Source organism: Chiloscyllium plagiosum, unplaced genomic scaffold, assembly GCF_037043375.1.
Source record: "Chiloscyllium plagiosum isolate Xiang-an unplaced genomic scaffold, Cpla_swu_hap1 HiC_scaffold_25, whole genome shotgun sequence".
Lineage (NCBI taxonomy): Eukaryota > Metazoa > Chordata > Chondrichthyes > Orectolobiformes > Hemiscylliidae > Chiloscyllium > Chiloscyllium plagiosum.
The window spans coordinates 25,503,504-25,529,349 of record NW_028270163.1 but is presented as its reverse complement, the minus strand read 5'-3'; the positions used below and the strand labels follow the sequence as shown (position 1 = coordinate 25,529,349).

At 39.4% G+C, this 25,846-nt stretch overlaps 1 protein-coding gene across 3 annotated transcripts in view; it reads left to right on the top strand.

Annotated features, from left to right (window-relative positions):
* Positions 1-20,628, top strand: part of pik3r6 (phosphoinositide-3-kinase regulatory subunit 6) — a 101,754-nt gene extending 81,126 nt beyond the window's left edge. For all 3 annotated transcript variants that reach the window (XM_088000526.1, XM_043714585.2, XM_043714584.2), the window contains 5 exons: positions 4,554-4,624; positions 6,757-6,847; positions 8,606-8,676; positions 14,646-14,764; positions 16,677-20,628. In XM_088000526.1, the coding sequence (XP_087856652.1) occupies positions 4,554-4,624; positions 6,757-6,847; positions 8,606-8,676; positions 14,646-14,764; positions 16,677-16,830 (506 nt within the window). In that variant the 3' untranslated portion in view covers positions 16,831-20,628. The remainder of the gene's footprint in view (positions 1-4,553; positions 4,625-6,756; positions 6,848-8,605; positions 8,677-14,645; positions 14,765-16,676) is intronic.
* Positions 20,629-25,846: the final 5,218 nt, after the last annotated feature.

The following is a 25,846-nucleotide window of genomic DNA, read 5'->3' as shown; positions in this document are numbered from 1 at the left end:
GGGATCTCTGCCTCAAGGCCTTAACAGGTTTTCCTGCTGTGTCTTACTAAACTCTCCTCATTTACTACCTTCCCTGACCCGTGGCTTCCCTCCTGTCCAATACCGGTCCCATCTCACTGTACCCCATTCCCAGAAAAGCTCACTACTCGGCAGATATCCACCAAAAGACTGCCACCCCTTGTACCTGCACCATCTTTGAAAGATGGCTGTGCACCCGGACAAGAATGGGTAATCTAGCATTGTCCCTCACCAGCAATGCCATGGCACAGCAGCAACAAAGCCATACTGACCACAGCAAATGGCTAGCACTCCCTCACACATACACCATTGTCTCGCTCTCGTCACTGTTTAACTACCATTCTTCACTGTTTACCTGTCCTTACCTACATTCCTCCACATTTAAACATCCTCAGTAGGTTACCATTACTCTGGCCCCACTGCACACTAAACACGCAGCTTGTCACTGTCCACTAGGGGAATATCACACACCTGGAAGCATTAAGACTTTTCCAAACACGAGTGTTAGTTATAGTCAACCAAAACAAACACAAATAAAACCAAGAGGCTGATGTTCACCTCTGCAATGCAAACCAGACTTCAGCACCATGACTAATGAATATTTTCCAGTCCATGATGATCTACTGCAGTTAGCTGTCATCTATTGGAAACAGGTGTCAATGAAGTTCTGTCTGGTCTCTGTCATAGACAATGACTGCTTCCATTGCCCAGTTCCTCAGCATCCCGCACTTCACCTCATTGCCTGCGCCAATTGTGCAGAGCACGAGCCCGGATGATAGGGATGCCCTCTGATCAGTCTATACTGGATGGGCCCTCCATATCGCTCCGAGTAGTGGAACCACATCTTTAGCAGCCCTGTGGTCTGCTCCATCTCCCTGGTTGATGCACTGGTGGTACGAGATCTGTATCCGGGGTAAGCAATGCAGTCATGAACCATAGGTGCAGCGGGCAGCCATTGGCGACCAACTTCTACCCGCAGGAACTAGGTAAGATACCCGATTCCTCAAAAGCTGGGGTACATGAGAGCGCTCCAAAATGTACAGGTCATGGCATTTGCCAGGGTTGTGGGCTCACATCTCTAGGAAGTGGTAACGGTGATTACTGTTAACCCGAACATGAAGCAGATGAAAGCCCTTCCTGTTAATGAATTCTACAGTGTTGCGATACGGCCCTCTCAGGGCCATGTGCGTCCAATCAATGGCACCCTGCAGTGAAGGGCACCCGGCTATGTCACAGCTGCCCAGGCTGCAGCACTAACCTCTTCATGAGAAATTCTGCATTAGTGTGACTTTGAATGGAGTCAATTCTTCCACAGCAGGGAGTCAGCAGGTGTGTTACTTGCTGCAGTATTCCCAGCTTCTGACCTGCTTTCGTGATCACTGTATGTAAATGGTGTCCAGGTGACTTTCTGGTTAATGGTAACCCTAAGGATATTGATAGTGGTTATCAATTGATTCAGCAATGGTAACACATTTGAATGTTGAAGAGTGGTGGTTAGATTGTCTCTGATTGAAATGGCCATTGCCCAGCATTTGTGGTATGAACATTATTTTCCACTTGTCAGCCCAAGCCTGGATATTGTCCAGATCTTGTTAAATTTGAATGTGGACTGCTTCAGTGTCTGAGGAGTCATGAATGGTGCTGAACATTGTGCATTCATTGGTAAACATCCCCACTTCCAAACCTGAGGGAGGGAATGTTACTGTAGTTAAGTTACTGTAGTGTAGATATGCACTGGGGTTAGCTATAAACTGTTATTAAAGCAAGTTTCCCATTTCCGATATTATGCAGTTGCAATTTAATGTTAAGAATTTTGTAATTTATTTTATCTTATTCTTGATTTCAAAGTCTGAGCGTAGGAATGAAAGAAGTGAATTAATTGAAACTAGATCACAAAATAGAGAGAGGTATCCATGGCCCAAATGTTGGCAAATGGAACTAGATTTATGTAGGATATGTATTTGGCATGGATGAATTTGACCAAAGTGTCTGTTTCCGTGCTTTATATCTCTATGACTCTATGGAGTAAGTAGTCATAAAATGTCACCAGGTTGGCAATTTTCTGGCAGTAAATTAAGGTGAAGTTCCAGTATTACCAATGAATTTGCGTTCTCCACTTTTGTACTTGGCTTGCGGACAAGTGCCATCTACTGGTAGAAAGAGAACAATGGTGATTATACCTGACTGTTTAACACCAATCACAGGCAATCATATGACTAGATTAGATTAGGTTACTTACAGTGTGGAAAAGGCCCTTCGGCCCAACAAGTCCACACCGACCCTCCGAAGAGCAATTCACCCCGACCTATTCCCCTACGTTTACCCCTTCATCTAACACTACGGGCAATTTAGCATGGCCCACTCACCTAACCTGCACATTTTTGAACTGTGGGAGGAAACTGGAGCACCCGGAGGAAACCCACGCAGACACAGGGAGAATGTGCAAACTCCACACAGGCAGTTGCCTGAGGCGGGAATTGAACCCGGGTCTCTAGCGCTGTGAGGCAGCAGTGCTAACCACTGTGTTTTCCAGATATTTTATAGATAAAGTTTGATCAGAGGACCAATTATTTCCTGAGAATATTATCAAGTTATTGTCAGTTGTGATGTAAGTTCTGTGTATATTATGCATTTTTATATTAATATCATGTTTCAGAGATTGGGTTCCAAAATACTGGTATACGGGTATTAGTTTCTTTTGTTAAACCTTTTGAAAAAGCCCCCATTTCAGAAGTCCTAGCAGAACATTGATCTAATCTAGCATGTGTAAGAGAACAGGTGACTGTGAGCCCCTGGCATTTTAATGGATTAAGATGCTTGGGTTTACAATGGGAAGTGCCAATAGTGAAGGCCATTAGCTTGTTTCTCAATTGAAAATAATCTAAGATTGAGCTTAGTTAAGAAAACCCAATGATTGACAGTTTTGAAGGCAGTTTGAAGGAAGTCTGACTGGAGGCAAAAAACAAGTTTAGTTTATTCACCTTGCTGAAGTGTAGGACTTTTTAGAGTAACCACAGTCACTACAACAAGAAATATAGAGTCTGTGCAGCTTCAAAAACAGGAGAGTTTGGTTTGAAATCTGCACATTAATAAAAGCTGAGAATATTTAAGCTTGGTTTTGTGAACAATCATGCAAGAAGATTCCACAGTATACAGGATGGCAACTGAGTGAATCATTTAAATAGAATTTAAAAATCTGATATACAGGGAGTAGTTTCTCTGGATTTGAGTCTCTGAAACAAACATTGTTGGAAAACAGTTTGAAACTTTGTTGTGCTGTATGTTTCTAACTGTGTTCTATACATAGCTCAATTTTTAAAAATGTTTCGTCTTTTGTCTTATTTTCCAATAAAGCAATTCTACAGTCTTGTGTGTCTACGTTTCAGTAACTGATCACCACATTAACTTAAACTTTTAATGATATTTCAAACCATGTTTCATTCTGAGAGCTGGCATGTCCAGTAGTACAGTGGGATCATAACATCAGTTTAAAATCAATTACCAGAAACATCCTAAAGTGCTTCCCTTTTTAGTGTCTCAAAATTTTGAAACATTCAGATACTTTGATTAGTTGCAGTGTGTCAAAATGTAGTAGATCCAGTAATGCAGTAAAGTCCATACAACGAAAACTCTCCTCCTGCTGTTGATATTGTGATTAGTTCAGCTCCATATTGCCAAAGAGTTTTTATTTAAAAAAAAATAAGTTCACTTCACTCGTTGATCTTTCAGAATTGTGGTTGGCATTCTCTGTCCAAACCCTCCATCTTGCCTGACTATTTTGTTTCTTGGGATCACCTTGTTACACGATTCCTCAGATGGTGTGAACAAACAACCAACTGGTTCAGATTTACCACACTCAAAGTCTGTGGAGCTCTTGTGGTGCAGAGGTGGTATCCTTCCCTCTGAGCCAAGCCTATTCCAGATATGTGTCATAACATCCCTGAACAAGTTGATCTAGATCTCTGTAAAGAACTGGTAGGAGCTAACCATTTATGGTTCAAACCAGTAACAGTTTTCAGTGCTAAGCTCAATGTAGAGAGTAGAAATGTGTACTTACTCCTAGATGGTTCTTGTGAGACAGTGGTACTGTCTCTATCTCTGAAACAGGAGACCCAAATACAAGTACCACCTGCACCAGCAGTGGATAATAACATCTCTGAACAGGTTGATTCAAAAACATCCCAAAGTCAGGTTTTGGGTGGTCCTAAAGTGATCTTTGGAAATAATATACACTGTAACTGAGGAAATCCATTTGAAACACTATGTACCCCAGGGCCATAAGACAGCGTATCTATGATTGAAATCATTTTTAATTCGGGAGAAAAATTAAACTTCATAACGACGTCCTGCATCAAGTGATCTATTTCAACTCCATCTGCTTTGTAAACAAATGTAGATTTAAAAGTTTGCCAAAGGGTTTCTTTTCATGAAGATGGTGATCCTTAGATATTTGCATTTGGGTTTGTTACCTTTCCAATGACTATTCGACAGAGATGATAACTACACTATGTCCAACTCCACAATATTTCTTACAGAAGTCACATTAACAAGGAAGAGGACAGTATCAGAAGGAGTAGGGGTACAAATTGCAGTTACATATAAAAAGGTAAGAAGCAAAATATCCTCAGCAATCAAAAGCTTCTGTTGTGCTCATAAAGACAGCTAACGTTCAAATAGCTGCATAGTAAAATTGATTACATCACAAAGAATCTTGAAAGTGCAATTGGTGATATGATGGAACTGCACGATTTGCATTAATAATTGTTTACACCAAATATGCTCACAGGGTGGAAGAGTCAGAGAACTGAGCTGACTATGTATTAACTCTCTGACTCACACTGCCTGGAAGTGGTTTCCAACTAGAAGCACAGAATCATCCTTGTGTGATTAAATACATTCGGGTCTTTGATCGTGCTTTAAAGAAAGGAATGCTTTTGGTCACAAAGAAGAAAGTAGCTTTTCAATGTATTGAAATGAGAAATGTGTGATATTGCTTGACAGTCCTTATCATAAGTAAAGGGGCACTAATATGTATTACAACTTCCCATCATTTATCTAATTGCACACACATTAGAATTATTTTGTTTACAATATGCTTTATTCACAAGATTTACCATATCAACCAATTTGCATGGTATCATACCGAAGAGATAGGAGAAGCTTCACATTGCTGCATTTTTCACTAAAGGAGATGAATCTCACTTGAGCAAAGGAGAGTGCTGCAGGGTGCAGTATGGAGTGTTGTATACCTGCATTGTATGTCTCCAATGTATACACTGGCTCTCTGAGCATTTTAACTTGGCGCCCAACTCTTGCCTTTTCCCCATAATTCTGGACATTGTTTCCACTTGAATAATCATCCAATGCCGTCTTGAATACCTTACTTAAATTTGTCTCCACCATCTTTTCAGGCAGAGTATTCCTGGCCCCAATTACTCACTGTGTCAGAAAACCTTTTTCTCATATCACATTTACTTCTTTCACAAAAAACTTTAAAGCTGTGACCTCTGGTTCTCTGTTATTTTATGAGCAGGGACAGTTTCTCACTTGTCTATTTTGTCCAGACGCTCATGATTTTGAAAACTTCTATCAAATCTGTGCTCAGCATCTCCTCTCCAAGGACAACAGTCCCAACTACTTCAATGTTTCCTCATAGCTGAAGGTTCATATCCCTGGAACCATTCTCCTAAGCCTCTTTTGCACTCTCTCCAATGTATTCGCATCCTTTGTAAAGTGTGGTGCAGCTGGTGTCTAACCAGTGACACCCCTATTGATAAATCCTAGAATATTGTCTGCTTTATTTATAGCTCTCACTAGCTATCCTGCCACCTTCAATGAGTTATACATCGACGCTCAGGTCACTCTGTTCCGGCAACCCTTGAGAATAGTGTTGCTTATTTCTACTGCCTCTCCATGTCTTTGTATTAAAATGCATCAGCTCTGACTTCTTTGAATTGAACTTCACCTGCCACCTATTCACCCACTCCACCAACTTGATATTGTTCTTTTTGAAGTTCTGTCCTGTTTTCAAAGTTTACAGTTTGTCTAAATTTTGAAGATCTCCTGCACAACATGATCTAAATATATTTACATCAAGAAAAGCAAGGCTTCAATATGAATCCCTGGAGAGCTCCATTACATACCTTCCTCCAGCCTGAAAATACCCATTAACCATTATTCTCTGTATCCTATCCATTGGCCAATTTTATATCCACATTACCTACTGCACGTTTTATTCCATGAACCACAACTTTCCTCTCAAGGGGCATGTGGCACTGTATTGAACACTTTTTTTGCAAGTTTATGTACATCACATCAACAGCCTTGCCCTCATCCCTTTTTGTTACCTCTTCAAAAAATGCCAGTTAGTCTGATGTGTTTTTCCCTTAACAAATGCATATTAATTTTCCAAATTATCTCCCTCTTTTCCAGGCAACTATTAATCTTATTCCAAATAATTGTTTCATTAAGTTTCCCACCACAAAAGTTGAACCCTCTGCTTTGTGATTGCTGGGTTTATCTTTAAAACTTTCCAAACAGAATACTGTCCAAAAAGTTATTGATTCATTTTTGATACCACAAAGCCCAATTTTAGACCCACAGAGGAACAATTTAGCAAATTCAAGACCTATCCGCTTGCCTAAAGTCAAAATCAGCACAAGGATTTATCTTTTGTTGTTTGTATCCAAATTCAAAATAGACTTTGCAACCAACATTTTCTATTTGTTGTCACTGTAGATTGCATTGAGCAACAGGGAAAGTACAAGACAGTTCAAAAGTCGATGCACTGGTTTAATCATGAAAACAATTCCTTCAACTGAGGCTGAAGGTACGATAAAAATCCATTAACAACAGCCTTGACTCAGTTTGCAGTTCAGTTTCTTGATTTTTCTGTGTTAGTTATATGTATGATTATTTAAAGCCATGATATCTATCATTTTTTTGTTACTGTTTGATTTTAATTTTAGTTAATTTAAAGACGAGTGTCGCCCTTCAAACTTCATTCATAGGTATCACTTGCTGCTGATAGCAACAAGCTCAGAATTAAGCTCTTCTTAAGTTCCCTGTAAATGTTCTAATCGACCCAAGCATGTAAAAAAGGAAAAGTAGAAACTCTCAAATGTAACAGCCCCGGAGTTGATTATTGACGCACTTCTGGTTCAAAACTGTCAAGAAAAATATGTAACATTTTAATTTCCCCACTTAAAAATTCACAAAATCTATCCGTTCAAAATATTAAAACTTTTAGTTATTTTTGCCACTGCATCTCTAAAATACTTCAGGAATTTTTTTTAAAAAGGCAATCAATAGTTTGCATTGTATAATTTTAAAACTGCTTTCCATTCCTGCAGTTTATTATTTGACTTTAATCTCAAGATCTCAATTCAGTAGGTGCCTTTTTAAATCTTCTCAAATTATTTTTCTGCTGAAGCAAGGATTTGTATATTGTAACTCTTTTAAGGAAACAAAATGTAAATCTTAAGATGATAAAAAGGAGTGAATATATTTACTGTTCATTTCTAAGAATATTGGATTTGAGATTTTTCCCGCAATGCTGTCACATGTTAACCTGTCACTCAGTACAAGCAAATATTTGATGTTGTGAAAACTAAATTGATAGTCCCTACCCCACCTCATTAAATGAGATATGATATTTCAAATAACAGTTCTAACTGAAGTATTTCAGGAATGTCTTCTAACCCAACAAACTGCAATATTTTGGAAGAGCTGGTGGAAATAACAGTAGGCCAACCCATATATGAAGTATTTTGCAGTGCAAGAAATTTAATGATCGTATGATTTTACAAGTATATTGCAAAGTCTGTTTGACGGCAGATATAAATTGCTTATGGAATTCTCAGGAAGAAGAGCCTTCTGCAATGTAAAGATGTCAGGAAAGTAAAGGGAATAGAAGCTAACCACCAAATTATTAAAATAAAACTTGAGTTATGGAAACATTTTCCTCTATAGATTACACAGGGACAGGGGTCCAAGTCTCTTCACTAGACAAGCAAAGGCTATGAATAAACTTAGCCAGTGCAATATACATATATATATATATATATACTTACAAATTAAATTATTAGTGTACCCAAGTTGGTAGATACATTTATGATACTGTTTACATGACACTCATCTAGTTTGGGAACTGATATGTGCTAAGAAACAAACAGAGAATATCATAGGAAGAAGCAGTTTCTCATTTGTAAAAAATGACTGTGACATAATTTTTGACCAATCAAGGATGTTTTGACATTAATTAAATAACCGAACTAATCACTAAATTGAGGCAGTTATTACTGACACATATCAATGTTTCCAAGCTTATTGTTTACTATGTATTGGAAATAGCATTCTTTTCACTTAGTTCAGTGGGATGGCAGTAGCTACTATTCTTTGTACAAATGATCCGATACTTGACATTGTATTGTGACTTAAGCTGGAAGTGAATAGAACATTATCAAAGAGCTACAGAATGACTGGAAGATTACATGACATTCTGTTATAACTAATTTTTACAAAATTACAAATGATTGTATAGCCATTTAATTTAGCCTCTGGGTGTTGTGCAATTTGTGTTTTACAGATCTTGTTTTCCTGAATGTAACCATCTCTGAGGTAACAAACAAGTTAAACCTATCTGGAAAAATATCTTTGGTAAGTGAAAACTGTTATGCAACAGGATATTTGTCAAAAACTGTGGTACATGGGATTGACAACAATATGCTCATAGCTAGATTAAATCATCCGTGATATTCGATCACATGGAACTGGGAAACAAAGGGTGAAGGTTCAAATGAAATGCTGCTCAACCATTCTTCTGTAACCATGTAAATATTTAATAAATGTTCATGAAGCTGCACTAGTTTGGTGACTTGTTCCTAGTTTTGTCAGGCTGTCACACCTTCTTGGGATATTCATGTAAAAAAATGAAATGGTCACATAATGGTGACTTATCGGAATATTGCTAAAATGGTTTACAAATAGTTTTGTGCTAGTCATGTCCCACAAACAACAATGAGATGAGTAAAGTAGTAATCCATTAATTTGATGCTGTTGCTTCCACCCCTGCCTTAGTTCATTTGCTGCTGCAAGTCTCATCTATCTCTTTGTTATCTGAAGATTTGACCATTCCATGAGTATCCCAATCACCCTTCCTAAACTTTGGCTCATCCAAAACTCTGTTGCCACTATCCTGACCTCTACCACATCTCTTTTAATTGTCATTCCTTATACATGTGTTGAATCATGCTCTGGCAATGCCTCTACCTCGATGTACTCCCTCTATGTTTGCAAACAAGGCAGTGATAATAACAAACTATATTTGCTGGACTAGCTTTCCTGGCAGGCTGAGCTAATAATCCTGAGACATTGGTTCAAATCCCACAGCAGCAGTAAGGGCAAGAGATGTTTGGAGGTGAAACATGTGAAGGTGAGAGAGGGTGGAATCGAAAGTAAAGTATTCCAGTTTGAGACAAGAGCAGGAAATTGGTCAACAAATCAATAAATCAGAAAAAAAAGAGGTGCGGGAGGTGACCTTTGTTGAACTGAGACAAAGACTAATCCACAAAATAGCTAGAATCCATTTAGATACTAACGCCTAACACCACCTATTCTGTGAAAATTGAATGTTGCTTGACATTCAAACAGGGGAGCAGCGTGTTCAGGGAAGGTGACTTTTGGGGCTCCATTCAAAGATGAAAATACAAGTCTGTCAAGCCATCCTGGTGGGAAATGAAGGTGTGGAGTGAAAAGGACATTGAAAGTGAAAAGGAAACTGTTAGGGTCAGGAAACTACTGTAAATGTCCGAAGTTGAGCGATGGAAGCAACTGGATAGAGACTATTCAAAGGGAAGCAAACAGCCAAGCCAGGCAGAAACGCTGGCTCAGCTACTGATCTGCTTACTTACTTGTTAACCGAGACATTGTGGGTTGTTCAGGTTGGGGTGGGGGTTCCTGGAAATATGCAAGGAGGTAGGAGGTTACTTATCATTCCATTAATGACATATTTTTCGTGGAACCCTATAAAGATATTTGAGAGAGCTGTGTCTAGCAATGTGTTGATGATATGTTTGCTATATTTGAATTAGCATGTACAGATTTCCCCTCACCCCTTAATGAGCTCCATGTTATGCTTTAAAATTCAACAGTCAAATAAGTACCCTTTCCTCGATATGCCGTTGAGAATTTGACTACAGGTTCCACTACATTTGTGACTGCAAACCACCCCTGACCTATCGATACACGTGTTAGCATTTCTGCACTGCAACACACTGTATAATTGGTTGCCTTAACAACCATGTAAACTGGGCTCAAGCCATTTGTTCAGCATGCAGGCTTGATGCTGAAATATGATGCACATCATATGGGTTAATGGTCAGAGAGTTTCTTGCTGTGTATGGTGCAGCCATGAACAAGTCTCTATCCAGTATTTAGATGTAATTCCATGAATGGATAACATTTGTAAAATAATCCTATGCATGCAAAGAATTACCCAGATAACTAATTTAGGACTTTATTTTTATTCATTCGCGGGACGTGGGTGTCACCAGCTAGGTCAGCATTTATTGCTAATCCCTAATTACCCAGAGGGCAGTTAAGACCCACATTGATGTGGGTCTGGAGTCAGATATACAGAGCAGGTAAGGATCACAGTTTCCTTCCCTAATGGACATTAATAAACCTGATGGGTTTTTTCAACAATTGTCAATGGATTCATGGTCATCATTAGACCCTTAATTCCAGATTTTTATTCCAATTCCACCTTCTGCCTTGGCATTCTGATACTTCTGGAGGACTTGACTGGAATATTTCACTGGTGATTGGGGAATGCCTTTGCACATTGCCACAGGCAACAAGAAAATTTAAATAAACATTGTCAGGCTCAGAGTTTGGTGCGCCTGCTTATATTTTAGGTTACATATATTAATGTACAGAGTGCTGTTCTTTATAAACAAAATGATATGTACACACACTGCCTGTTTCAATTCAAAATATATGTTAGCCATTCTCTGGTTCATTTCTTACATCACTGAGTTGACAAATTGGAGTCAATTTGCCTGGTCTAAAATTCCAACAAAGCTTTGCAGTTAACTGTTAGTCATCATCCAACTGGTACATTATCTATGGTCCTGCTTGTACCCGTCATAGAGTCATAGAGATGTACAGCACGGAAACAGACCCTTCGGTCCAACCTATCCACGCCGACCAGATATCCCAACCCAGTCCAGTCCCACTTGCCAGCAGCCGGCCCATATCCCTCCAAACCCTTCCTATTCATATACCCATCCAAATGCCTCTTAAATGTTGTAATTGTATGAGCCTCCACCACTTCCTCTGGCAGCTCATTCCATACACGTACCACGTGAAAAGGTTGTCCTTAGGTCTCTTTTTATATCTTTCCCCTTCACCCTAAACCTATGCCCTCTAGTTCTGTACTCCCCCGGCCCAGGGAAGAGACTTTGTCTATTTATCCTATCCATGCCCCTCATGATTTTATAAACCTCTGAAAGGTCACCCCTCAGCCTCCGATGCTCCAGGGAAAACAGTCTCAGCCTATTCAACCTCTTCCCATAGTTCAAATCCTCCAACCCTGGCAACATCCTTGTAAATCTTTTCTGAACCCTTCCAAGTTTCACAACATCTTTCCGATAGGAAGGAGACCAGAATTGCATGCAATATTCCAAACGTGGCCTAACCAATGTCCTGTACAGCCGCAACATGACCTCCCAACTCCTGTACTCAATACTCTGACCAATAAAGGAAAGCATACCAAATGCCTTCTTCACTATCCTATCTACCTGCAATTCCACTTTCAAGAAGCTATGACCCTGCACTGCAAGGTCTCTTTGTTCAGCAACACTCCTTAGGTCCTTACCATTAAGTGTAAAAGTCCTGCAAAGATTTGCTTTCCCAAAATGCAGCACCTCGCATTTATCTAAATTAAATTCCATCTGCCACTTCTCAGCCCATTGGACCATCTGATCAGGATCACGTTGTAACCTTTTTCGCTGTCCACTACACCTCCAATTTTGGTGTCATCTGCAAACTTACTATCTATACCTTTTAACTTGCCAACCAATCAGCTCTCTCCTCTCATGCATCATTTATATTGTTTTCCTTTACATTTCCTTTCATGCAATTTTTTTCTGATAAGTGCAAGACAAAATGTGCTTTTGTTTTGGAGCAAATTTCAGAGTCAGTTAGAAATTGCATTGGGAATACTTAAGTAACTGGTAACCCAATGGCCTTGCTGTTGGTTTATGTGTTAATGGCTGAAGACAGCTAGTCTGATTGATTATAAGGTTCCTTCTAGGGTTGAGAAAGCCCGCACTTGAGAATACTGATGACAGTCCTGCCTCCAGACACAGCCTGCTTGTTCACCTTACTCACCATCTTAAAAATTCACTCCCTTCACCTTCAGTGCACAGTGGTATCAACGTGTACTAAATATAATATACAACAGCACACCCCACCAAAACTCCTTCAACGGCACCTACCAATTCCGTGCCTTCTACCACTGAGAAGGACAAGGGCAACAGATACACAGGAACACTATTCTTCAAGCTACACACTATCGTGACTTGGAAATGTGTCACTGTTGCTGGGTGAAATTCCTTTCCGATTATCTCTGTGGGTTAGTTACACCAGGTGAACTGTAGCCCTCCAAGAAAAAGATCCATTACCAATTTATCCAGAAAAATTAGAGCTGGACAACAAAGTGTTGGTCCTAGTCAACGATTCTTACTTCCCTTAAAGAATAAAAACAAGTACAATAATCCAGCAACAAAATACTGCAAATGTTGGAAATCTGAAATAAAAGCAGAAAATTCTACAGACAGTCACAAGGTCAAACATTATCTGTGGTTTCTCTATCCAAAGAGGCTACTTGACATTTTGTTTGAAATAAAAATGATGATGGTTTGGCCTGGTTTCAAACACAGGTTCAAACATCCCCTGTGTGTCAAGTAATCTTTCAGTGACTTCTCAAAATTATAAAACACTATTTGTGCCACTGTTTGGTCTGAATATGAATTTGCTGTTGAAGACCAGCGTCACATTTGCTGGCCAAATTATCAAACACACAGCTGGCCCCAGATGTAGAAGCTCACATCTAAAATTGCAGGACATCACATTCCAACAATCAGTGGATTGATTGAAAATGCAGATGCATTAAATTGCTGAGAAATGCAAGTTGATCACATTCAAACAACACAAAGCACTGGAGAATGTATCTGTCGGCAGATAATTTTAAACCGTTACGGACACTAGGTTAAACCACAATGGAATACTGTTTACAGTGCTGCCTGCAAAAAGGATATTAAAATACTAGACAAAACATGAGAAATAGTTGAAGGGATTTACCAGAACTGAGAGGATGCAACTATTAGTTGAACAGCTTAGGATTCTTTTTTTCTAAAATAGAGAAGACTGAGCCAAGATTTATTGGAGGGCTTTAGAATTATGAACTTTGGGTGCATAGAAACATTTTCACTGAGTTTAGATCAAAGGCATATAATGTCATAAGAAACTTATCAGTTAGTCTGTTTCTAAAAAAACAAATAATGGAGTAAAGAGGAATTATTTCTCAGAATGATGAGAATGTGAAATTTGTGGAGTGATTGAAACAGATACATTTTCCATATTTAAGGGGAGCCCTTTTGCACACACTAGACAGAAGCAAACAGATAGGAAAGATTTAGTAAGAGACAGAGGAAACATCTACAAGTTTAAATAGTAGGATAGACCAGTGAACCACAATGGCCAGTTTCTCTGCTACAGATTCTATGTGATTCCATGTAGCCTTGACAATGAAAGATGTAAGACAGTATTAGTGAAACTGCTTTAGAATATTTTAACCATATCAATGGCTAGTAAGGCAAGATCCCACTAGCAGCTTGACAGAGGGACTGCTTAATTGGAAACCCAAGATATTTGGTTCTTTAAGTCGAAGATCTGGCAAATAGCAGTCAAATTGTCAAGTCGATTATCTCTGTCCCTTGAAGTTTTTTAAAATTTGATTTATTGTCACAGTGAAGCACAGTGAAAAGCTTTGTTTGCAAGCAGTACAGCAATATGAATAGGATAATTTAGCAAAGAAACAGGCCATTCAGCTTATCAAGCTCAAGCTGATTCTCTGAATGAGCAAACCAACAGGTCCCACCCTTTTGCCTAAAGATGATGTAATGTTTTCCCTTCAGTTGCTCATTTAGTTCCCTTTAGAAAATTATGAATGAATCTGCAACCAACACCCCTTCAGGCAGTGCATTCCTGAGCTTTACCAATTGCTGTGTAAAAACAGTTCTCCTCCTTTGATTACATTGCCTGTCCAAAATGCATTGGGCAGGTTGCTGGTTGGAGTTAGAATTCAGATTTTTAACCTCCCACTCGACCAAAATGGCACGTTTTAAGGGGATGAAATAAATCTCCGCATGTTCGATTCACCAAAATTATTGAACTCAAGTGATGTTGGAGTGAAATTAGTTGTGTGAAATAAGAGTGAAATAAATCAGTTTTGTTCAAGTCTTTTAATATGAATAATTCTTTTTGGAATTTCTAATCTTCAAATTTGTCAAGAAGGTTTTAGTTTCTTACTAACTAAGTGAATAAGCAACTATTTCTTACAGATTGAAAACAACAAGATCAAAACATCCCATATAAAGATTGAAATCCAGGATACACTTGGAAAATCTTTGGTTGTTTGTCTGGACAAGGATTCTAGAAGAATATACAAAGATGTTGTCAGGTTGGTGTCCACCTACTGTATTATATTGTCCAGTTTAAACTAGTTTTAAACTCAGAGTAGTGTTTAAATTCAGTATAGTGTTACGACACGGTGGTGAACCCTTCTGTTAATTAAACCAAACACCTAGAAAAGCTCACCTTGCCTCGTAATCTATCCCAACTTCCACTATTTAAAGAAAATAACATGATTTTTTATTAACTCTAAAAGCGAACATTAAACAACTATTCACAACTCTATGCCCTCCTTCGTCTTAACTGTTTATTACCCTGCCTCCAATTCTATAACAATATGCTGTTCCAATAAGACACTGATAAAAATTACATCAACTTAAATTCAGAACCATACAGCTGCTGTCATCTTCTGTGCCTTCACTCTTCTGGCTGTCGAATTCCCTGGGTCATCTTCTTTCTTTTTACTGCGAGTATATTTCTACCTTTGGTAGAGAATTTTTCCTAATTTCTTGTATCTGTCTTGATGGCAGTTGCTTTCTCTCTAATTTTCAAAGTGTCTGCATTTTTATATCCATAACATCGGATCGCCTCATTGGTTTGTGTTGGTAAAACAATAAATTCAAATTCAATTGAGTTTTAGTGTTCTGGAGTATAATTTAAACTGGTTAAATTTGAATTGTCAAAACAGCAACAAAAACTCAGTATCCATTTCACAGCCAAATGTCACACGTTTTCAATTTTCCAGTACACTCTGGGTCTGGCATCTAGTCACACACACAGGTGCTTATAATCTCTCAGTTCAGAACAGCATTCACTCTGTCTTAAAGATACAGTACATACCTTCTACTTCATAACAATAGTCATGGTTATGTATTAGCAATGCATCACAGAATAATTATAACACAGACGGACGCCATTTGGCCCATTGTCCCTGCACTGATTCTATTCCCTCGTGCCAATCTCCTGCTTTTTCCCCATATTACTGTTCATTCATTATTGTCCAAAATAAGCGTTCAGTCCTCCCTCTTGAATGCCTCAGTTATAAATATTACAATGGATCCATTTGGATTCATCAGCAAATATTAAATTCTTCAAAAGGAACGTTTTTATTCATTCAAGGCCTACTATAGTTGGTCAGTTTAAATACCCAAAAGTTGGCAATCAAGCCTTGCTACATGACTGTCTGATATCCAGTTTTTCACCAGGATTGTAGGTAGGGGGCTGTCAACCACAATTGGCAAGCATTATTAAAAGTGATAATCCAGAAACATCGATCTGTGAAACAATAAGAAATAGTAAACTAAGGCTCTGCCAGCTCTCTCTCTGGTGAACACAGAAGATCCTATAGCACTACTTCATTAGAAGAGATGGGGTAATTGCTGAGTCAATATTTTTCATCAATCAGCATCACCAAAAACGGATCAAATGCATATTGGTGTTTGTGGGAGCTTGCTGTGCATCTATTAGCTGCCCTGTGTCTGAAATTACATCCATGACTGTACATCTGAAGGACTTCACTGACAGTAAAGCATTTTGGCATGGCCAATAGTCTTAAAAGGTGCTATTTAACCCAATCTTTTTAAATACTTTATCCTTTCTCCACTGTGAAATTGCAGTAAACCTGAGGTACTTATCATGTCCAGTGTTCAATGAACACATTTAAATCAGCTGAGCTTAGAAGAAAATGAGTCCAGACTGTATGTACACATAAACACTTTAAGGGCTCCCTTTCTGGTCTCTCTTCATTCTTCTCTTGTTCAGAATAAAATCCCAAGGTAAAACCATTTATCTTGACTCAGTGTTGTATTTTGAATTTAACCTTCACCCTCACAAAAGGATTCTTTTTTTAAATATAAAAAGTAAATTTGCCACTTTTTAAAAAAGAATAAGTAGACAATTGATTGAATTTAAGAGTTTGAAAAATGTTGTTCATTGATTTTTGTTTTGTTTTAAAAACACAGCATTGAAGTCTCTCCTTGTTTGGAACCTGGATACAGCTTCCATAAAATGAGGTCACTGAGATTTGGTCACAATGGAGCGGAAAATGTTGGATTAACTAAGTACATGCCAAAATCCCTGTTGTTACCGATCAACACATTTGTAGGTATTCTGTAAGTTGAACTACCTGTTTCAACTTGGGCAACAGGTCACTTGCCTGAAGAAACCAATGATTTGGAGCTGCTAGAACTGTAGAACAGTCACAATTACAAGTCCAATTGTTCAGGAGTACCCCTTCTGTCTGATGGATTACTTAAGAACAATTGAGTCACACAATATTAGAGACATTTCCTTCAAACCTGAAAGCCCGAAGGGTGGAAAACGAACCTGCAGAATACCAGAGGCACTGGTCAGAGGAGCTTGAAACTGATTGAAAGTTACCTACAGCCAATCATAAAAGAAGGGTTTTGATGGTGAAGTTTTTTTTCCCCATCTGGAAGTTATTCTTGACATAATGGGCAGGACTCAGCATTGGGTCAAGTGGGTTCCCAGAATCTGCACTGTGCTAGGAGTACTTGCCCAACAATGATTTTATGTGAATTGGTTGATCAGTGGCCCAAAGATGCAACTGTTGTCTGGTTTAGATACAGTTGGCAGAATTTCATAGGAGGCCTTCCAGTATGGATGAAGTTGCAATATCCTATTTACAGATAAGGGAGAGAGAGGGCCACTCCATGTTGACATGTCATGAAAGCAACAGGGAAGCAGGCCATTCGACCCATCGAGTCCATACTAACCCTTTGAACAGCATCCTACTGAGACCCATGCTATGCCTGTATTCCTGTGTTCCCCACGCTGATCCACCTAGTCTGCACATCTCTGGACACTGTGGGCAATTTAGCAGGGCCAATCCACCCTGACCTGCACATCTTTTGGATTGTGGGAGGAAACCAGAGCATCCAGAAGAAACCCACGCAGACACAGGGAGAATGTGCAAACACAGCCAACGGCCAGGGGATGGAATTGAACCCAATTCCCTGGCACTGTGAGGCAGCAGTACTAACCATTGTACCACTGTGCTGCCCGCGTGTCCTCTCTCAATGTTTAACAAATGTCAACTTATCATTTGTGGAGGATGAACCTCGCCACAGGGCACCCTCTGGTGTAGACAGATGAGTGGAGATCAAAGACATCAGGTCCCCTGTCCTGCTGCTAGGAGGTCACCTCCAGTTAGGGTTTGATACTTGTCCTCCATTGATTTTTTAACTAGACTTTTTGGGGGGGTGACAATTTGACCTCATACCAGCCTCCAACTAAATGGCTGAAGGGGGCAGGATGGTATTCCAGAAAGTAGAGTAAAGTTCACACTTGTCCACCTCTTCGCCTAATCCCTTCCCATCCCACCCATTCCCGGGATGAATCTAGTCCTGTATTTCAAGAGACATTCTATTATTTGTGTTTGCATACATGCAGGTTTTTCGCTGTCAAAATTCTTTGTTACAAATTTTTAACACAGTAAAATTAGTCTAAACTGAATTCAGATCAGTGAAATCAACCATTCTAAGTGAAATAATTGTAATTTGAGTTTATGGCTATCAGTAATATTCACCCAGTGTTGGAACCCACTGTTGTAATGACTAGGTTAGCTGTTCATTTAACAATGTGTACTGGAATACTCAGAAATTGGTCTTCATTGGACGGAGTTCCATAAGTCCGTGTGGGCGGCACGGTGGCACAGTGGTTAGCACTGCTGCCTCACAGCGCCTGAGACCCGGGTTCAATTCCCACCTCAGGCGACTGACTGTGTGGAGTTTGCACGTTCTCCCCGTGTCTGCGTGGGTTTCCTCCGGGTACTCCGGTTTCCTCCCACAGTCCAAAGATGTGCAGGGTCAGGTGAATTGGCCATGCTAAATTGCCCGTAGTGTTGGGTAAGGGGTAAATGTAGGGGTATGGGTGGGTTTCGCTTCGGCGGGTCGGTGTGGACTTGTTGGGCCGAAGGGCCTGTTTCCACACTGTAATGTAATGTAATCTAATCTAATCTAATCTTCTAGCACTGTGGTGGTGTCCCTATGTCTGGACTAGAAGCTCCATGTTCAAGTCCCATGCCAGCACTTGTTGGCCATGGATGGTGTATTTGTAATTAGTCTTCCAGCTCAGAAGGAGCCCATTCAGCCCCTCATGCCTACATCAGTCTTCAAATGAGCATCATTACTTCCTGTGAGTCTCCTGTTTTTCCCACATATCGTTCCACATTATTTTTATCTAGCAAATTGTCCATTGCCCTCAAGAATGCTTCAATTGAACCTGCCGCCGTCTCATTTCTGGTCAGTGCATTCCACACCTCAGTCACTTGCTAAATGACACTGATTTCTTTTCTCATACCATTCTTGCTTCTTTTGCAAATCACTTTAAATCTATGGCCTGTCATTGTTTCTTTTACAAGCAGGAATAGTTTCTCGCTAACCATTATTTCCAGCCCACTCTCAATCTTGAAAATGGCTATTAGGTCTCCTCTTGGTTTCCTTCTTTCCAAGTACAACCCCAACTTCTTCAACCTATCCTCTTAACTGAAGTTTCTCATGCCTGGAACCATTCTTGTAAAATTCTTTTGCACACTGTCCAATATGTGTACATCTCTCCTATAATATGGCAACTGGAGCAATACACAGTAGTTCGTTTGAGGTCTAACAAGTATCTTGCAGATTGATTGTCAGCCTGCAACTTCTTCCCCTCTGTCTAATGGCAGCTTGTAAAAGCAGGAGAGCTTCTTGGTAAGCCATCTTGAAACAGGCAATGGCAAAATACTAGAATACTTTGTCCATAAATGTGGACCAATCCAATGGAGGTTCATGCTTCAGTGAACAAAGGCAGGAGAAAATAATGGCCAGAAAGATGAATGGAGATGAAATTGCCTTTGTGGAGAGGGTAAAAAATATTTGGGAATACTTGACTAGCCCAGTGTTTGCCATGACTGACGGTGGTATTTGCTAGTTATGATGAATTTTATTTAAACCAGTTGAATCTTTGGAATTCTCAATCCTACAGACTGAGTCACTGAATATCTTCAATGCTGAGATAGACAATTAAAATGTAGAGAAGTCAAGGTTTGGTGATCAGGCAGGAAGAGGGAGTTGAGAACAAGCTTAGATCAGTCATAATGAGCACTGGAGTAGGCTTGAGGAGCCATATGATCCACATCTCCTTTTTGTATGTTCTTAAGAAATATACTTTAAAAATGAACAAAAAACAAATCCCCAGATCTCTTATTCAGTGATTTATTTTGTCTCCATTCAACTGAAAAGAAAATGTGCTTTCACTGACTATCGAAATGTCATAGTTAGGTGTGCAAATTTTGTCTTGAAACAAAAGTTGAAGCTCTATGTTGGCCATCTTTAGAATATAGTTGCGAGCATCATAAAATTGTAGCCTAAAAATAATTTTGTTCAGAAAGAATTTACAGAACTATTCATAAATATGTAGGTCCAAAACGCCTCAAAGGTGCTGGTGTTATTGCAATTATTTTAAGTTTTTAAAAAAAGTATCTCTTCAGATTCAGAATGAAGAGTGATGGACCATGTGACTGGAAGGTTGCTTCACTACATAGAAATAAATGCACTCTGGGTATGGAAGAGGTGGGTCACAGGGGGTTGTGAAGAAAAAATGATTTCTTCTGTTTACTATTTGGAACAAAGTCACAAACTCTTTCTTTCTGCTTGTAATTAGTCAAATAGGTTGACCATCAGCCTTTATATACTACTAATACACTTGTTAATTTATGTAGAAATAATGAACAGAGGAAATCCTTCTCCATAACATCTTACACTGTTAATTCTGTTTGATTTGCCACCTGGCTACGTGTCTGAAGTGTTTTTGATATGTACTTGTGTATTCTAGATATGTACTATTTATTGAAGCATGTTTCTGTAAAGCTAACATTATTTTTACATAATTAAAATATAACCAGATTGTTTAGTACTTCTGAAAATCTCTGAATATTTTTCACTAATAATTCAATAACATGCTTTGGGAAATGATTATTTAAAATCTGATTGCATCAGATGTTGCACTTTATCTCTCTGAATGTCTAAGTTTGAATTCACCCTTGCAATGGCCGAACTTTCTTCACTGATCACAGCTGTATAATAGTGTAAGGGTCTGAAGGAGTTCATACAGAAAAGTGCCCTAAGACAGCATCTACTGTGATGATACCATGTAGACTGGCAGATAGAATAGCTTTGGATCTTGAATGAGTAGCACCTACTCACTTTTCATAGTCATCATAACAATTTGTATTATATCAGTGTAACCACCAACTAGTTCCTACATGCAATAACCTGTATATTGTTCAGTACAAGAGCCACTTCTAATTAGACCAGTAAGTGGTTTTATTGTACCACAATAGATGAACCAGGTCCTGCAGGCTCCTTATATTCTTACAGGGGATAGAAGGAGCAAACTTACCCATGATAAGATAAAACTGTGGATGCTAGAAATCTGAAACAAAAGCAGAAACAGAAACGAGAGCAATTCAACAGGTCTGGCAGCATCTGAGAAGAGAAAACAGAGCTAACGTTTTGAGTGTGGTGGCCCTTCTTCAGAACAGGTCTTGTATTCATCTAACAAGGCAGGTGTTTCTTCTGACCAGACATGTTCTAGGCCTTTCATCAGGAGGATGACTTCATTGGTGTTTGTTTTCCTTACGCCCTTCTTATCAATCCCTCTCAATTCTGGTATTGAAATTACCAAGGAAAATCAGCTTATCTCCCTTTGGGACTTTTGTCTCATCTGTTGCTGCTAGGGTTAGGGTGCACACACTGTTGACTGTGGGGTACTGATTCCGGATTAGGGTGAGCTCAAAATGTACCTGATTATCCCACAGAAGGATCACAAAGATAATAGACATATTTGCTTTTTATTGGAAAGTGAACCCCATGAGTCCATGTTCTTCTGGCATACCTTTTCCACATTGCTCTTTGAGCTGATCTTCTCCTGCCCACCATGCCTCACTCAGGACAGTGATGGCAATGTCACGGCACTGAAGTTCCCAAGTAGTGATGGCAATGTGATGTTCAGATCTATTACTGCAGTTTCAGATCCTATACTTCATTTTGATTGGTTGAAAGCACCCTATGTGTGGGTAAAATATGGGGTGGCCACTCAAACCTGGGGAGTAACGTCTTTGACCAATGGGAGTGATAGGTGAAGTGATTGGACACCAGGTTCTGCTGCATGGACAAGGCTAATATACATCAATGTTGCTGTTCTTATTTAAAAGCATCTTAATTGCTCTGTTTGCTGAGGGATTAGTGTCGAAGAGACCTCACGCTCATGTCCTTGAAATTTACTCCAATCTGATCTGGGCCCCATGTTCTCTCTCCTGGATGTCTTTAAGATTTCTCCATGATCCAGGTGTCATACTCTCTCTCCCAGGTTTCCTCAAGTTTTCTCAGACGCTGATCCAAGAATATATACCATTGGGAGTATACAGGATAGTGTGATAGTTTACCAAGGTGAAAAGAAGATACTTTTGAAGAAGTACTGAAAGCCTTTGATAATGACTTCAATCTCAGATCATAAAAATTCTTGAAAGAGAAAGATTTAATAGGGTTTAGTATACAAGGCAATATATTAATAACCTCTACAGAATAGCAGAGATTTGTGGCTTTGGTGATTTGAAGTCAGAATTCATAAGAAGAATAATTATTGTCAGAATTGTTGATGAGGCTTTGTCAAATTTATTACAGTCCAAGGACAATCTGACACTACAGAAAGTCATTCAGCTGGTGAACAAGGAAGAAGTTCAGAAGCAACATGAATCAATGAGAAAGGGAACAGATTGGCCACAGGAGATCAGCAGAGTATATTCACTTCCTTTGATATAAAATCACAATAATGCAAGTGAGAAATAAGTGCAACAAGTAGGACAGATACCAAACAATAAAAGTTTTACATGAGTTCTGGGCAAAGGCTGTTAAAGTATATGTTTTGTCTGTAACAGAGTAGGTCACTTTCAGAAAATGTCAAGTAGGACAAAGTCAAAGAAAAGCAAGAAGCAAATCATTGTCCACAAAGAGGTTAATGAGATAGGTCAATCTATAACAGAAGGAGAACCTAATTTATTCTAGGAGAAACAGGTAATTCAGACCTAGCATTTTGGCAAGAGGAAACTCACGTCAATGGCCATGTCACAAATTTGTAAGTGTGACTGATTCAATTCTGACTTTAGACACTCGGATGACTTGGAAGAGAAAGGTTTGAGCAAAGAATTTAATTTCCTTATCTTCCCAGGAAGAATTTGCAGTAACAATGACAGAGTTTGTGCCAAGCAAAAAGCAATCCTCAAATCATAGAATTGAGAAAAAGAACATGTTGATTTCACCAATAATGCAGGGTGAAAGTGAGTGTGTCTAAGTCACTCGACAGGTGAAGTAAAAAGGTTTACATATTTCAGCACAGATCTTCCAGCAGCTTGAGAACTAAAATCTGCTGACAGATTCAAGATGTGCCCATAACACCATAGAAACCACCAATGAGAAGGGCCAACTGATGCCCAAAAAGGGGACTAAAAAGAAGAAACTTCCTGCTTCAACAGAGCAGCTTTCCTCTGCAAAGGAAATCCATAGGATTAAAGGTCCTCAAGTTTCAGACATTGCACTGTCAGGGCAGCATTCAAAGTCAAAAGCCTTCAACCAAGAATCCTACACACCTACCAAGTCCAAAACGAATGCATTCTGGGAGAATGTGAAACATCTAAACCACCTGAGTTTGTGAAGTCATAGACCTGGGGAGTGATGGGGCAGTGTTAAATATACACAAATATGTTCTTGGGAAAAAAAATTTGCAGGGAGCTGCTGTATAAGGATCTGAACGAGTCCGTAATGGTGGTTGTCTTAAGACCACCCATTGTACTAGACTTGTAAATGGCACGGTGGCTCAGTGGTTAGCACTGCTGCCTCACAGCGCCAAGGGCCCGGGTTTGATTCTGGCCTCAGGCGACTGTCTGTGTTGGAGTTTTCACATTCTCCCCGTGTCTTCGTGGGTTTCCTCCGGGTGCTCCGGTTTCCTCCCACGGTCCAAAGCTGTGTAAGTTAGGTTAATTGGCTATGCTAAATTGCCCATAGTGTTCAGGATGTGCAGGTGCATTTGTCAGAGGTAAATATAGGATAATACAGTAGGGGAATAGTTCTGGGTGGATTACTCTTCAGAGGGTCGGTATGGACTTGTTGGGTTGAAGGGCCTGATTCCACACTGTAGGGATTCTATGATGCAAAGAAGTAAGACATAACATCTAAGTCCTCTCCAAAATCTGTAACAATGTCTATAATGTCGCTGTGGTCAATAACTAATTGCTAACATGCAATAAACTACTTCTTGTTCAATACAAGAGCATCTTCTAATTAGACCAGTAAATACTTCTCAGTTACCATACTAGACCAAGCAGGCCCTGTAGATCCCAACCAGAAATGTGGAAAGGTGGGCAGCAAACACACCCCATTGTGTGATTGAGCCATGATCACAAGGTTTATAGCATGGAAAAAGGCCCTTCAGCCTATCCAGTCTGCACCAGTCAAAAATAATTGCAGATCATGTTATCCATACATTAACCGTGTCTCCGACGATTTAAAAAGCCAGGGTCTTAATCTCAGATGCATTTCCATTCTCTTGCCAGTTGGTGTTAATCTTCTGGTGCTGTGCCCTGCACCAAGTATACATATCAGTGTGAAAGCAGAACACTCCACTGCAAGGCTTTTCGTTTTGTGCCCTGGGTTATCTGATTCCCTGACATGGTCAATTTGAACAGGAGAAATAGGCAGTTGTAAATCAGCAGTAGACTCCTGTTACATCTTAGTGAGGACGTCCATCATTGAAGCTGCAGCCAAGATGAGGATTGGGTGGGAGTCCCTCCTTACAGGGGACTGTGGAATGGCCATATTTTTTATGATGGGTTACAACTCATTCACAATGGGCCATAGCTCAGTCAATGGTCATGCAGCCCTGCTGAGGGGTATGAACTTGTTCACAGAAACCTATGTTTGACACACTGACAAATATTCACTGAATTATCAATTACAAACTAGCAAAATTAAGATTAAGGTTAGGCCTCTGATCTTGGTTAGCGAGTTTTGAGAAAATTTGTAACTCAGGTTGAGGTTCTATATGGAAGTTTGCTCGCTGAGCTGGAAGGTTTGTCTTCTCAAGTTTTGTCACCATACTAGGTAACGTCATCAGTGAGCTTCCGATAAAGCACTGGTGGTATAGCCCGTTATTTTATTCATGTGTTTAAGTTTCCTTGGGTTGGTGATGCCATTTCCCGTGGTGATATCATACAGACAACAAGCAAAACTAAGGTAATTTACAAAATACCTTGCAAGAACTGTAACAAACACTACATTAGACAAACAGGCAGAAAACTAGCCACCAGAATACATCAACATCAACTAGCCACAAAAAGACACATGACCCACTTTCACTAGTACTTTTACATACAGAAGAGGAAGGACACCACTTTGACTGAGAGAACACATCCATCCTAGGAGAAGCCATACAGAGGCACACACAAGAATTCCTGGAAGCTGAAACTGGAACTCTATCAACAAACACACTGACTTTGATCCCATTTACCAACCCCTGAGAAAAATAACCAGAAATGACATCATCACAGGAAATGATGTCACCAACCCAAGGAAACCTCAACACATAAGTAAAAAGCTGGCCATTCTACCAGTGCTTCACTGGAGGCTCACTGAAGATGTTACCTAGTATAGTGACAAAACGTCTGAAAACAAACCTTCCAGCTCACCGAGCAAACTTAGATCTGATCTCAGCAATTGGTTACTGAAGGAGTCCTCAAACTGGTTCACCAGCCAACATGTTATACCTCTCTCTTTCACAAATATAAACTCTAGGACTACATTGGATTTTGCAGTATTTTATTGTAACTATGTGAATCTTGCTCAGTTTTGTTCATTTTTCTCTTCATGGTTAAATTGGAAAAGTCAGAAAACAATATTCTGTATGCCTACCTCTACTTAATTTGTATCAAATGATACAATTTGATAGTTCCCAAACACGTACTGGTCAAATTCAACAATTGGATTTTGAGGAAACCTTTAATATCATCTATCATATTCATTTGCTCATTTTCTCTCTTTCTCTTGTCTCTCCATTTCTATTTATACTTTATTTCTCTACT